General features: G+C 44.2%; 1 protein-coding gene across 3 annotated transcripts in view; it reads left to right on the top strand.

Annotated features, from left to right (window-relative positions):
* The window catches only part of PEX14 (peroxisomal biogenesis factor 14), a 145874-nt gene that overhangs the window by 102640 nt on the left and 29345 nt on the right, over nt 1-13889 (top strand). For all 3 annotated transcript variants that reach the window (XM_081955515.1, XM_081955514.1, XM_081955513.1), the window contains one exon: nt 10750-10872. In XM_081955515.1, coding sequence (XP_081811641.1) covers nt 10750-10872 — 123 coding nt within the window. The remainder of the gene's footprint in view (nt 1-10749; nt 10873-13889) is intronic.

Genomic DNA, 13889 nt, shown 5'->3' with positions numbered 1-13889 from the left:
CTTGGCAACTTTAAGACTTGTGGACTTCAACTCCCAGAATTCCCCAGCTGGGGAATTCTGGGAGTTGAAGTCCACAAGTCTTAAAGTTGCCAAGTTTGGACACCCCTGCTATAAACCTCCTAAAGGCTATGCATGCCCTTTTTTAAACAAAAAACTGGCCGTTTTTTGCTCATTTTGCCCCCCCCCCCCCCAGCACTCTACAAGCCTCCTAAAGTCTATTCATGCCCCTTTTTTGAAAAGAAAAAAAAACGGGCCCATTTCCGCAAAAAAATGGGCCATTTTTGGGAGCTCCGCAGAGTGCAAAAACTTTTTTTTAAAAAAATGTGCCTCTTCAAAACCTTGGTGCGTCTTATACTCCAAAAAGTACAGTATGACATTCGGGGGGGGGGGGGGGCATGGTTAAAGTAAGCAGACTGTCTGGTGGTGGCAGCAAACTTCTTAAAAGACAGCAAGGCTTTATGAAAATGCCGCCTTGCACAAGCAGCCACCTCTGCGGCGGGGAGTGACAGGGAGGGGAGATATATATATATATATATTTTAAAAGTGTGGGGAGAGGAAAAGGCGTTTCGTCCATCCCTGGCATCTTGCAAGAAGAAAAGATGGATGGATGGAGCGATTGAGCGGGAAGGGGTGGGCTGGGGGGAATCACGTCCTGTTTTCCTCCCCCCTTTCTCCCCGACTCCGTCCTGGCGGTTATATTATTCCTTGCAGATAGCAATCAACTGGAAGGAAGTGTGTGTCTAATTTGCATGAGATTATTTAAAACAAAAAATAATAAAAAAAGGAGTCCGCATTAGTCAAGGGTGATGATAAACAACGCAGAGGAAACAGCCGCCTTGTCAGAGAGTTTTTTTCCCCAAGGCAAGAATTCACAGCTTTTCTGTATTGTTCCTTTTAATCTTTGGGGGAGCGGTGGGGGGGGGTTGTGGTCTTCTGCAAGAGACCCCAAGGGTGGGCTTCGAGGGGAAAGCATGAGGGACAGAAGGGAGAAAGGAAAACCGCATTGGGAATTAGGAATTTTCTCAACAAGCGTAAAATAGAAGTAGAATAACAAGAGTTGTAAGGGGCCTTGGAGGTCTTCTAGTCCAACCCCCTGCCTAGGCAGGAAACCCTATACCGTTTCAGACAAATGGCTATCCAACATCTTCTTAAAGACTTCCAGTGTTGGGGCATTCACAACTTCTGGAGGCAACTTCTGTTCCACTGATTAATTGTTCTCACTGTCAGGAAGTTTCTCCTCAGTTCTAAGTTGCTTCTCTCCTTGATTAGTTTCCACCCATTGCTTCTTTTACTCTCAGGTGCTTTGGAAAATAGGTGGATTCCCTCTTCTTTGTGGCAGCCCCCAAGATATTGGAAGACTGCTATCATGTCTCCCCTAGTCCTTCTTTTCATCAAACTAGACATCCTCAATTCCAGCAACGATTCTTTGTATGTTTTAGCCTTCAGTCCACTAACTAGTGGTGGGATTTGTACAATACAATAATACAATACAATAGCAGAGTTGGAAGGGACCTTGGAGGTCTTCTAGTCCAACCCCCTGCCTAGGCAGGAAACATACCATTTCAGACAGTTCTAGGTTGCTTCTCTCCTTGATTAGTTTCCACCCATTGCTTCTTGTTCTACCCTCAGGTGCCTTGGAGAATAGTTTGACTCCCTCTTCTTTGTGGCAACCCCTGAGATAGCGGAATACTGCTATCTTGTCTCCCCTAGTCCTTCTTTTCATTAAAGTATTAGAATATAGAATAACTGAGTTGGAAGGGACCATGGAGGTCTTCTAGTCCAACCCCCTGCTCAGGCAGGAAACCCTACACCTCTTCAGACAAATGGTTATCCCATCTCTTCTTAAAAACTTCCAGAGTTGGACCATTCAAAACCTCTGGAGGGAAGTTGTTCCACTGATTAATTGTTCTCGCTGTCAGGAAATTTCTCCTCAGTTCTAAGTTGCTTCTCTCCTTGATTAGTTTCCACCCATTGTTTCTTGTCCTGCCCTCAGGGGATTTGGAGAATAGCTTGACTCCCTCTTCTTTGGGGCAGCCCTTGAGATGTTGGAATTAAGGTAGAACTTTGCCAAGTTGTTTGGGGGGAAAAGAGAAATTATTTTAGTTCTGCGCTTGACTCTGGAAAAAATGTATACATTCCCAAGATTTCTCACTGACTTAGGTGGGACCTGAAATGAACGTGTCTTAACGTGTTTTTTTTCTTCCATTCTATCTATCCACTTCTAAATGGTTTGAGAAATTCAGGCTTTTTTCCCTGCATACTACACATCCTAAGGGATGCGGTGGCTCAGAGGTGAAGACGCTGAGCTTGTCGATCAGAAAGTTCGGCGGTTCGAATCCCAAGGACTGTGTCAACGGAGTGAGCTCCCGTGACTTGTCCCAGCTTCTGCCAACCTAGCAGTTCGAAAGCACGTTAAAAAATGCAAGTAGAAAAATAGGAACCACATTTGGTGGGAAGGGAACGGCGTTCCGTGCGCCTTCGGCGTTGAGTCATGCCAGCCACATGATCACGAAGACGTCTTCGGACAGCTCTGGCTCTTCGGCTTTGAAACGGAGATGAGCATCGCCCCCTAGAGTCGGGAACGACTAGCACAAAAATTGCAAGGGGAACCTTTACCTTTACACTTAAAAAATGGAAGCCATGAGCAAGCCTCACATAATTTTTTCTACCCAAACAAATGTAAGCTGTAAAGGTACTACTATACCTGGGATAATCGCGTTCACTATTCATGATTCCTCTTTCCTCACCTGTAACAGGCAGAGGATAAAGCAGGAGTTCTTGTGCAAATTGGACTCCTCTGTCTTTTTTTTTCTTGGAGAATATTGTATCGGTAAAAAGTGATGTAGACTTCAGACTCCACAGAATTCTTCTTCAGAACATGAAACTTAACGGGATGCGTTGCTTGCTTGGTGCATCAACGGGGGAGAAAGACATATTTGTACATAGGTAGTCCTTGACTTTTACGGTTCCAATTGGGCCCAACATTTCTGTCGCTAAGCGAGACAGTTGGGAAGTGAGTTTCGCCCCATTTTACGCCCTTTCTCGCCATCGTTAAGTGAGTCGCTGCAGTTGCTAAGTAACACGTTTGATATATGAATCTGACTTTTCCGTTGCTTGCCAGAAGGTTGCAAAAGGCGAACACATGACTCCTGGGGACACTTCGACCGTAAATATTTAGAATATAGAATAATCGAGTCGGAAGGGACCTTGGAGGTCTTCTAGTCCAACCCCCTGCTCGAGCAGGAGACCCTCTTCCATTGTGGACCAGTGGCTGTCCACTCTCTTACCCGTTGTCAGTCACCCGAATTTTGATCACGCGAACACGGGGATGCTACAACGGTCGTAACTGTGGAAAACGATCCTAAGTCTCTTTTGGGGGTGCCCCTTATAACTTCAAATGGTCGGTAAACGAATACTGGTAAGCTGAGGACCACCTATAAAGATAAGGAAAAAAAGGAAGATTCAGCAGGGAAGACAAAACAGTATTTGGAGAGTTTAAAAAAAAGCAGACAGCTGCTCTTATCTAGCCTTTGGTTGCCCCGAATGGTGATCCAGATGTTTCTCAGGGGAAAACATCTGCGGGTGGCTGGCTTGCTTGTGAACATGATTGCTCTACTCAGCTGCAAGTAGGAATATCCGCCACTTGCCTCAAGGAAGTTTGGTTAGAAACCTTACTTTTCTAGTAATCTGGTGTCCACAGGTGTACTCCTCATAACACCTTTCTATGATAGATAGATAGATGGATGGGTGGATGGGTGGATATGGATAGATAGACAGAGAGGGATGGATGGATGGATGGATGGATGGATGGGTGGATGGGTGGATGGATATGGATAGATGATGGGTGGATATGAATAGATGGATAGATATGGGTAGATGATAGATTGATGGATATGGATAGATAGATAGGGATGGATGGATGGATAGATAGATATGGATAGATGATGGATGGATGGATGGATGGATGGATGGATGGACGGATATGGATAGATGATGGGTGGATATGAATAGATGGATAGATATGGGTAGATGATAGATTGATGGATATGGATAGATAGACAGATAGGGATGGATGGATGGATAGATAGATATGGATAGATGATGGATGGATGGATGGACAGATATGGATAGATGATGGGTGGATATGAATAGATGGATAGATATGTGTTCTGACCCCCTCCTCTTGTATACCAAGACACTCCAACACCAAGTCTCTTCAAAGATGTTTATTGACATACAGGTTCCACCTTGGCAGCAATCCAGCCTGCCAAGGTCAAGATAGCACTCTGGGCAGCAATCCAGCTACAGCGACACCCCTTGGCAGCAATCCAGCTACCAAGCTCCAGATAATCACCTTAGCAGCACTCCTGCCTGCCAAGGTCCAGGGAACAGATTGACAGCAATCCAGGTAAACCCTTTGGCAGCAATCCAGCTTGCCAAAGGACGACACAGATCTGAGCTTCTCCAACTCCAATGATCAGTTGATTCCTGCAAAGGGTGTGTCCACAAGCAGTCCCTTTATAGTCTGGAGAGGAGTCTAATGATCAGCAGCTGAGAGCCATTACCTCCTGTAATTGCTCAATTGCTCCTTAAGCCAGGTAGCACGTCGGTAACGAGCATCTAATAGCTCACTGCTGATGTCTGACTCACTGTCCTGTGACTCCTCCCCACTGCTCCAAGGCATGACATCAGGAGCACCCTTCCTTTGACTTTCACCACTGCTCCATGCCTCAGGTGCCCCCTGGTGGCCAACCAGCCTCTCTGCGCCCTGCTCAGCGTTGGAACCCTGTCCAGGGTCCCCCACCTCCTCTTGAGCCGACTCAGAGGACACCTCGCTGTCGGAGTCTGGGGGCAACTCCAACGGCACCGGCTGGGCCACAACAGATATGGGTAGATGATAGATTGATGGATATGGATATGAAAAGATGATGGACGGATATGGATAGATGATGGATAGATATGAATAGATGATAGATGGATAGATATGGGTAGAGAGAGAGGGATGGATGGATAGATTAGATAGATAGATAGATGATGATGATAGATAGATGATAGATAGATAGATAGATAGATAGATAGATAGATAGATAGATAGATAGATAGATAGATATGGATGGATGGGTGGATGAATATGAATAGATGATAGATGGATAGATATGGGTAGATGATAGATAGACAGTTTGATACGGACGGACAGACAGACAGATAGATAAATAGATAGATAGATCCTCTCTATTTTACGAGAATCCCCAATAAAAGCTGCAGTGCTTTGGCTAATCCCATTGTTGCCAGTTAATATGACCAGATTAATGCACAGAAATACATTTTTTATCCCTTGATCCCCTCTGAACAGGATGTGAATTGAGCTAGGAGGAGGGATGGCTAACCATAGATATTTCTTTCCTGAGCTTTCCAGTTTCCGGGAGACCTCGGGAACCAAGGATCTCTCTGTGGTTTGTCGAGCAATCTTTAATGATAATATTTATCACAAATGCTTTTTCCGAATGGGAAGTGGGCATTTGATTGGGAACATTTTAATTATTCCATCCTTACAATGGGCTTTGTAATGAGGGATTTGCAAATAAATAAAACCGAAATGGCTTCTTAGTAATGATGGGCATTTTAATGATATGTGGAAAACCTCAGCCCAATAAACAGCATTCCCTATCTCAGCATATTCTCTCCGGACAGGTTGGGACTACAAATACCATCGTGTCTGGCCAGTCAGCAATGGAAAGCAGTTACATTTAACCATTTAACCCTTATCTCCAGTTGCCAAAGTCCTCCCAATTGCTTTAAGTGCGAGGAAAATGATAGCCTTGTAGTTTGAAACTGTGGAAAGTCTAACTCGTTGAGTCAATTTTGTTTCCCGCAACATCTCATTAAAGCAGCTGTATCTGGACCATCTCATTAAAGCAGCTGTATCTGGACCATCTCATTAAAGCAGCTGTATCTAGGCCATCTCATTAAAGCAGCTTAATCTAGACCATCTCATTAAAGCAGCTTAATCTGGACCATCTTATTAAAGCAGCTGTATCTAGACCATCTCATTAAAGCAGCTGTATCTAGACCATCTCATTAAAGCAGCTGTATCTGGACCATCTCATTAAAGCAGCTGTATCTGGACCATCTCATTAAAGCAGCTGTATCTGGAAGATAAAATGGCTGCTTTAATGAGCCACAAAAGATTTGTGTCTATAGTCCCATTCCTTCTGAAGCACTTCCTCCAAATCACATCTGAAGCACCATGGGAAACAGGGGTGGTATTCACTTACTTTCCCTACCGGTTCGCAAATGTGAGCGTGCACGCCCCGTCCACGCATGGGCTCGGCCTTCCACGCATCCGCTTTGATCGCACGTGTGGCTTGCACATTTGCGCGTGGCTTGAAAATGTGCTTAAATAGGATGGCATAGTGCCGGTGAACCGGTCCGAACGTATGTGGAAATCTGGGTTAGTTTTAAGGACTGGGATTAAGCTTACATGTGCCTACAGTTGTTGTTGTTAGTTGCGAAGTCGTGTCCAACCCATCATGACTCCGTGGACAATGTTCCTCCAGGCTGCCTGTTCTCTACCATCCTCTGGAGTCCATTTGAGCTCACAGCGACTGCTTGGGTGACTCCATCCAGCCACCTCCTTCTCTGTCATCCCCTTCTTCTCTTGCCCTCTATTGTTCCCAGCATGAGGCTCTTCTCCAGGGAGTCCTCCTTCCTTCTCATTAGGTGGCCAAAGTCTTTGAGTTTCCTCTTCAGGATCTGGCCTTCTAAAGAGCAGTCAGGGTTGATCTCCTCTAGGACTGACCGGTTGGATGGCCTTGCAGTCCAAGGGACTCAATGCAGGAGTCTTCTCCAGCACCAGAGTTCAAAGGCGCTCAGCCTTCCTTATGGTCCACCTTTCACAGCCATACATTGCAACTGGGAAAACCGACTAGACATACTTTTGTTGTGCCTACGGTAGTCCTCTTTATCATTAATTTTCATGAGTATTTTCATGAAAGTTTTGGCTTTTTCAACTTCCCCTGCCATCTCAGGAAGCTAAGAAGACAATTTTACGTGCCAACCCAGGAATTGCTGGACCTACCTTAGTTTGTTCATCTTGACTGACTTGGTTAACTTGCTCTTAACTTGCCAGCCCTCGTTAATTTTCATTGCCGAGTCTCAAACCCAAGCTGGGATCCAGTTTTCGTTCCCACAACTCTCCTTGTATTTGATTTCTGCAGTTTTTCTTTCCATGCAACATTTCCCTGTAACCGATGGTGAGGGACCTTGGGGCTCAAGGCGAATAAACCACATTTTTCTTTTCATTTGTAATGTGTGTCTTCTCCTCCTTTTTTCTTTTAAAAACACCAGTCCAGATGCAGGGCTTCCTTTACATGTGCTGGTCAGCAGCTGGTTTTCTTACTTTCTCTTCCCCCTTCTGTCTTTCTTGTTGGCCAAGTTTTTCCCAGATGTTCTGACTGTAGCAGAAGGAGAGGTGTTCCCGCCATTTCCCCCAATCCGTCTCGTCAAAATGATTTCCCCACCACATTCTCAACAACCTTCGCCAAAAAGGGGAGGTTGGAGACTGGACGGTAATTAGCTAGCTCCAAGCAAACTACCGTATTTTTCGGAGTATAAGACATACATCTCCACCACCACCACCTGCCCCAAAAGACTGTGGAAATGTTGGTCCATCTTGTACACCTGAAGCCCTGCCTCCATACCCCATTTTTGGGAAAAACGGGTCATTTTTCACAAAAACAGGTGTTTTTGCCTTCCCCCAGCCCCCAGAAGCACTCTGCAGCCTTCAGCAGGGCTGGGGGAAGGGAAAAATGCCCCCATTTTGGCAAAAAACGGGGGGCATTTTTGCCTTCTCCAAGCCCTGCTGAAGCCTGCCGAATGCTCCTGGGGGCCGGGGAGGACAAAAACTTTTTTTCCTTGATTTACCTCTTTGAAATCTTGGTGCGTCTTATACACCAGTGTGTCTTATAGTCTGAAAAATATGGTAAATTATTAATGTATATTAAATAGAAAAGTACCTTGAGATAGATTTCTACTCCAGAAGCATTTTTTATTACAATAAATTTGATAAAAAATAAAAATAAACCCTTTAAATGAAAAAAAAAATCAAATTTACATTTTTTTAAAAATCCTTTTTAAAAAAAAAATCCTTTTTAAAAAAAAATCATTGATTTTTATCCACCTTGCCGACCGCTGGAGGAAATCCTTGGTGCCCCGAGTGGCCGTCTTCTCAACCGTGGGATGTCAATCTGAATTTTGAAACTTTTGAGCCCGTTTCCTCCGATCGGCTTCAGTTTTATATTCTTCAGTGCTCTGCGTCCCAGTCGCTTCTAATCATAGCCAGACCCATTTCCCCATTTGCCTTTTTATTTCCGCATTTGTCATAAAATAAAAGCAAATTATTCCCATCTCCAGAAACAATCTAGACTAATTAGTCGTCTAACCCAATAATTAGCTTTTTGTTTCCCTGTCTGTTTTGCTACATTATTGTTAGTTTTCTCCCTACTCTCAAGTTGTTTTTTTTTTTGGGGGGGGGGGGTTTCCACACCATTACAGATTAAAATGAGACACATTTGCAGTTGATGGTGCATATTTCCCCCCCATTCGTTTATATACATACATACATACATACATACATACATACATACATACATACATACATATATATATATATATATTTCCAAGAGGAAGAATGGCAGGGAAACTCAATAGAAAAACTATTTCAAAAGCAGCCATAAAGGCGAAGATAAATTAAGGAAATTGAATGAGCCACATTTGAAAAGTGGCAGTGAAGACTTAATACGCCATTGCTTAAGGTTAAATTGCAGCAGTGCAAAAGATTATGTGTTTGCCTGAGAATCCAAAATTCAGGGGTAACCCTTGCTTTGCTGAAATAGTTTGCTGAGGTTTCCGGGAAAACTTTCTAGGGATTTTCATAGCGGAGGTGACTCAAATGATGAAGAACTGAACCCTTGTTAAGGGATGTTTTTAAAAATATCGGGTATGTTTAACTTAGAGGAGAGAAAATAGAGGGGGCAGGCGAGACCAGGCTACCTATGGCTCTGGAGCTGCCTGTGGCTTTTTACATTTGCCTTGAACTGTCATTCATGACAAGGGCTTCCCAGACAGCTGTTTAATAATTTCCCTTTTCTGTCCCATGAAGTTTTGGAAAACTCTGGCAACCCTTCTTCCCGATCTCATGGGGGAGGGACTCCCATATGTCCTTGTGCTACGTCTGACATCAAAACAGTAGAAATACTGCAGGATCCAATCTGAGTCGGTCACCAGGACCAGCGATTTAGGCTTCCAGGGTTTTAAGAAGTAAATCTTTGGTCCCAGTAGAAAGAGGACATCTCCGGGTCCTTTCGGTTATTTGAGGATTTATATATAAGAATATTTAAATAGATTAGATTAGATTAGATTAGATTAGATTAGATTAGATTAGATTAGATTAGATTAAATTAATAGATGATAGATAGATAGACAGACAGACAGACAATAGCTTAGAGAGAGAGAATAGATTAGAGATGATAGACAGATAGACAGATAGACAGATAATAGATTAGATAGAGAATAGATTAGATAGAGATAAATGGATGGATGGATGGATAGATAATAGATTAAACACAGAGAGAGAATAGATTAGATAGGGATAGGTAGGTAGGTAGGTAGGTAGGTAGGTTAGGTAGGTAGGTAGGTAGGTAGGTAGGTAGGTAGGTAGGTAGGCAGATAGATAGATAGATAGATAGATAGATAGATAGATAGATAGATAGATAGATAGATAGATAGATAGATAGATAGATATAGATAATAGATAGAGATAGAGAGAATAGATAGGAATAGAGAGAATAGATAGATAGATAGATAGATAGATAGATAGATAGATAGATAGATGATAGATAGAGAATAGATTAGATAGATAGATAGATAGATAGATAGATAGATAGATAGATGATGGATGGATGGATGGATAGATAGATAATAGATTAGAGATAGAGAGAATAGATTAGATAGAGATGATAGATAGATAGATAGATAGATAGATAGATAGATAGATAGATGATAGATAGATAGATAGATAGATAGATAGATAGATAGATAGATAGATAGATAGAATAGGTTAGAGATAGATAAATAGATAATAGATTAGATAGAGAGAATAGGTTAGATGGAGATAGATAGATAGATGATGATAGATAGATGATAGATAGATAGATAGATAGATAGATAGATAGATAGATAGATAGATAGATGATAGATAGATAATAGATAGATGATAGAATAGATTAGAGATGGATGGATGGATAGATAGATAGAAAGATAGAATAGATTAGAGATGGATAGATAGATAGATAGATAGATAGATAGATAGATAGATAGATAGATAATAGATTAGATAGAGATAGAGAGAATAGATTAGATAGAGATAGATAGATAGATGGATGGATGGATGGATCAATGGAGGTAGGGATTTAGGGAAGGATAGATGGGGTGGTTTATATATATATATTTATATATGTATATAGCATGTATATATGTGTGCTGTCTATGTGTTTGGGTTAATGTACACTTTCTTTTGAGAGCAGGTAACAGAAGTTCATTTGTAATGCACTGGGATGGTCTGCTCCCAGTAAAAAAAAAGAAAAAGAAAGACAATAAAGTTTTCTCATCTTACCTTGTCTACATTAGTAAAGAACTGCCAGGAATCAGCGAAGGTTTTCTACAAATCTTTTCTTTTCCTTCTACCCACAGGTCTCACCGATGAAGAAATCGACCTGGCCTTCCAGCAGTCGGGCACCCCGAAAGAGGAAACGCAGCCCCACAGTCTACCCCCACCGTTGGTGCCAATCCACTCCACGGAGCTCTCATCCTACAGTAAGTGGGAAGCCTGGGCAGAAACGGCTTTCCCCAAAATGTTCCCTTTTCTAAAGCACAGTTTCTTAACGTGACAATTTTCACACGCTATCTCCCATAAAGCTGCTTGCAAGCCAACGGCTTTCAAAGGCACAACATTGGAGGGAGACCGTTCAGATCCATTCACTTTTGAGAAAAAAGATGTGTCATCTACTGCTCCACCTCAATGTCCAGTAATAGGTAAAGGTTCCCCTCGCACATATGTGTTAGTCCCGTGATGGCGAACCTATGTGCCAGATGTGGCATGCAGAGCCCTCTCTGCTGGCACTCTCGCTATTGCCCCGGGTCAGATCTCCGTGGCATTTTTTCCTCTGCCAACGACGAAACAGAAGCTCACGAAAGAAAAAGATCTCACCTCTTGCTGCGCTGCCAGTGTCGGGATGACCTGCTTCCCGCCGGCCAGCTGGTCTTCGGGGTCTCTGCTGCGCATGTGCGCATGTCTGCACATCTCCACGCCCATGCACTTGCATGCACCTCTCAGTTTGGGCATGCGCATAGCTGCAATTTGGGCACTCGCCGTCTAAAAGGTTACCCATCACTGCGCTAGCCGTTCCCGACTCTAGAGGGCAGTGCTCATCTCCGTTGCAAAGCCGAAGAGCCAGCGCTGTCCGAAGACGTCTCCGTGGTCATGTGGCCGGTAGGACTCAACGCCGAAGGCGCACGGAACGCTGTTCCCTTCCCACCAAAAGGGGTCCCTATTTTTTCCATTTGCATTTTTGATGTGCTTTCGAACTGCTAGGTTGGCAGAAGCTGGGACAAGTCGCGGGTGCTCACTCGGTTACGCGGCGCTAGGGATTCGAACCCGCCGAACTGCCTCCCTTTCAAGTTGCTTTATTTCTGGGCTGTTATTTGGCCTTCTTATTTTGCCTGAAGGGCTGAAGGCAGCCAGTTCCGTCTTCTGATCGAAGGGAGAAGTCTAAATCCGAAATCTCTTCATCTTCATCTCCCTTTTCTCAAAAGTTGGAATTCCTCCCGATTTCCTGTTCCAGGCCGACGCTAGGAAGAGCCGCGGGAGAAATCTCCTACCGCTCATTAGCCCCAATAAAGACGTCGTGAAATGAACTATAACTCCGTCCCCTTGCTGTAGCTTGGCTGCTCTCCCTGCTCGGGGAGCTAGAAAAGGAATTAATTTAATTGCGTGCAACAACTCAGACGTGCAGTAAAAGTTACTCCCCGTTGGATCCGAAAAGTAATTCAAACCGTCTTCTACAACGGGGTTTTATTTTTCCTGAAGCAAGGAAAAGACGGTGGGAGCTCAGTTCAGGTTGTAGAGTCGTGACACAATCGCTATCGGACAAATACACCAACTGCCTGCATGTAGAAAGACAGAGTGTCAGGGAAAATGGCTGGCTGAGAATTTACGAGGTAGTCCTCGATTTACGACCCAACATTTCAGTGGTCAACTGAGGCATTTTTAAGTGAGCCTTGCCCCATTTTACAACCTTCCTTGCCCCGGCTGTTAAAGCGAATCACTGCAGTTGATAACCTAGTCACCCGGTTGCTAAGTGAATGTTGCTTGACTTGGCTTGTTAGAAGGTCGCAAAAGGGGACACCACAATGGTCATAAGTACGAACCAGTTGAATTTTGCGTCTGAATTTTGATCACGCGACTGCCGGGATCGTGCAACTGTCGTAACTATGAAAAAGGGTCACTTAAGTCACTTCCCCCCCCCCCAGTGCCATCGGTTTGGTCACTAAACCGTTGTAAGTCGGGGACCACCTGCCCAACACAGAAGATTTTTACACACTGGAATTTCCTGGGCCTTCTGCAAATGATTCACGATTCGCTTCAAAGCTGCATCTTTCAAAATGGAAGACGAAATGGACTCTTTAAAAACATTTTCAAGAAGCCACCCTGTAGTAAATGAATAGTCCGATTTCCCCCCCCCCCCCCACTTTGCAGTACCAGGAAGGATGATGGGTTGTTATGTAAAAAGCTGGCAGCTACAAGTGACTGCCTATTTAACTTGTAGGCGGAGCAAATCATGAGGAAGGCGGGGCTAGACAAATCAGAAGTTGGAATCGAGATTGCCGGGAGAAATATCAACAACCTCAGATAGGCAAATGATGCCACTCTCAAGGCAGAAAATGAAGAGGAACTAAAGAGCCTCTTGAGGCGGGCGAAGGAGGAGAGTGCAAAAGTTGGCTTGAAACTCAACATTAAGAAAACGAAGATCATGGCATTTAGCCCTCTCAATTCCTGGCAAATAGATGGGGAAGAAATGGAGGTAGGGACCGATTTTATTTTCCTGGGCTCCAACACCACTCCAGATGGGGACTGCAAGCCAAGAAATTAAAAGAGGCTTGCTGCTGGGGAGGAAAGCGATGGCAAATCTAGAGAGCATCCTAAAAAGCAGAGACATCGCCCTGCCAATAAAAGTGCATATAGTTAAAGCTATGATTTTCCCAGTTGCAATGGATGGCTGTGAAGGTTGGACCATAAGGAAGGCTGAGCGCCAAAGAATGGAGGCCTTTGAACTCTGGTGCTGGAGAAGACCTCTGCATTGAGTCCCTTGGACTGCAAGGCCATCCAACCGGTCAGTCCTAAAGGAGGTCAACCCTGGCTGCTCTCTAGAAGGCCAGATCCTGAAGAGGAAATTCAAGTATTTGGCCACCTAATGAGAAGGAAGAAGGACTCCCTGGAGAAGAGCCCAATGCTGGGAACAATGGAGGGCAAAAGAAGAAGAAGAAGGGGACGGCAGAGAAGGAGGCGGCTGGATGGAGTCACCGAAGCAGAAGGCGTGAGCTTCAATGGACTCCAGAGGATGGCAGAGGACAGGAAGGCCTGGAGGAACGTTGTCCATGGGGTCGCGATGGCTCGGACACGACCTCGCAACTAACAACATAACCCCCAGGCCTCTTTGTGACCAGAGTAGATACCGATTCACTAGCGAATCAAGCACACTCAGGGCGTGTGCAAATTGCGAATCAAGCACACTCAGGGCGTGTGCAAATTTGTGCATGCCACACGCGAGAAA

The sequence above is a fragment of the Natrix helvetica genome, assembly GCF_964273705.1.
Source record: "Natrix helvetica genome assembly, chromosome: 5".
NCBI classification, from domain to species: domain Eukaryota; kingdom Metazoa; phylum Chordata; class Lepidosauria; order Squamata; family Natricidae; genus Natrix; species Natrix helvetica.
Note: the sequence above shows the minus strand (reverse complement) of the source record. Positions and strands in the feature narration are given on the sequence as shown.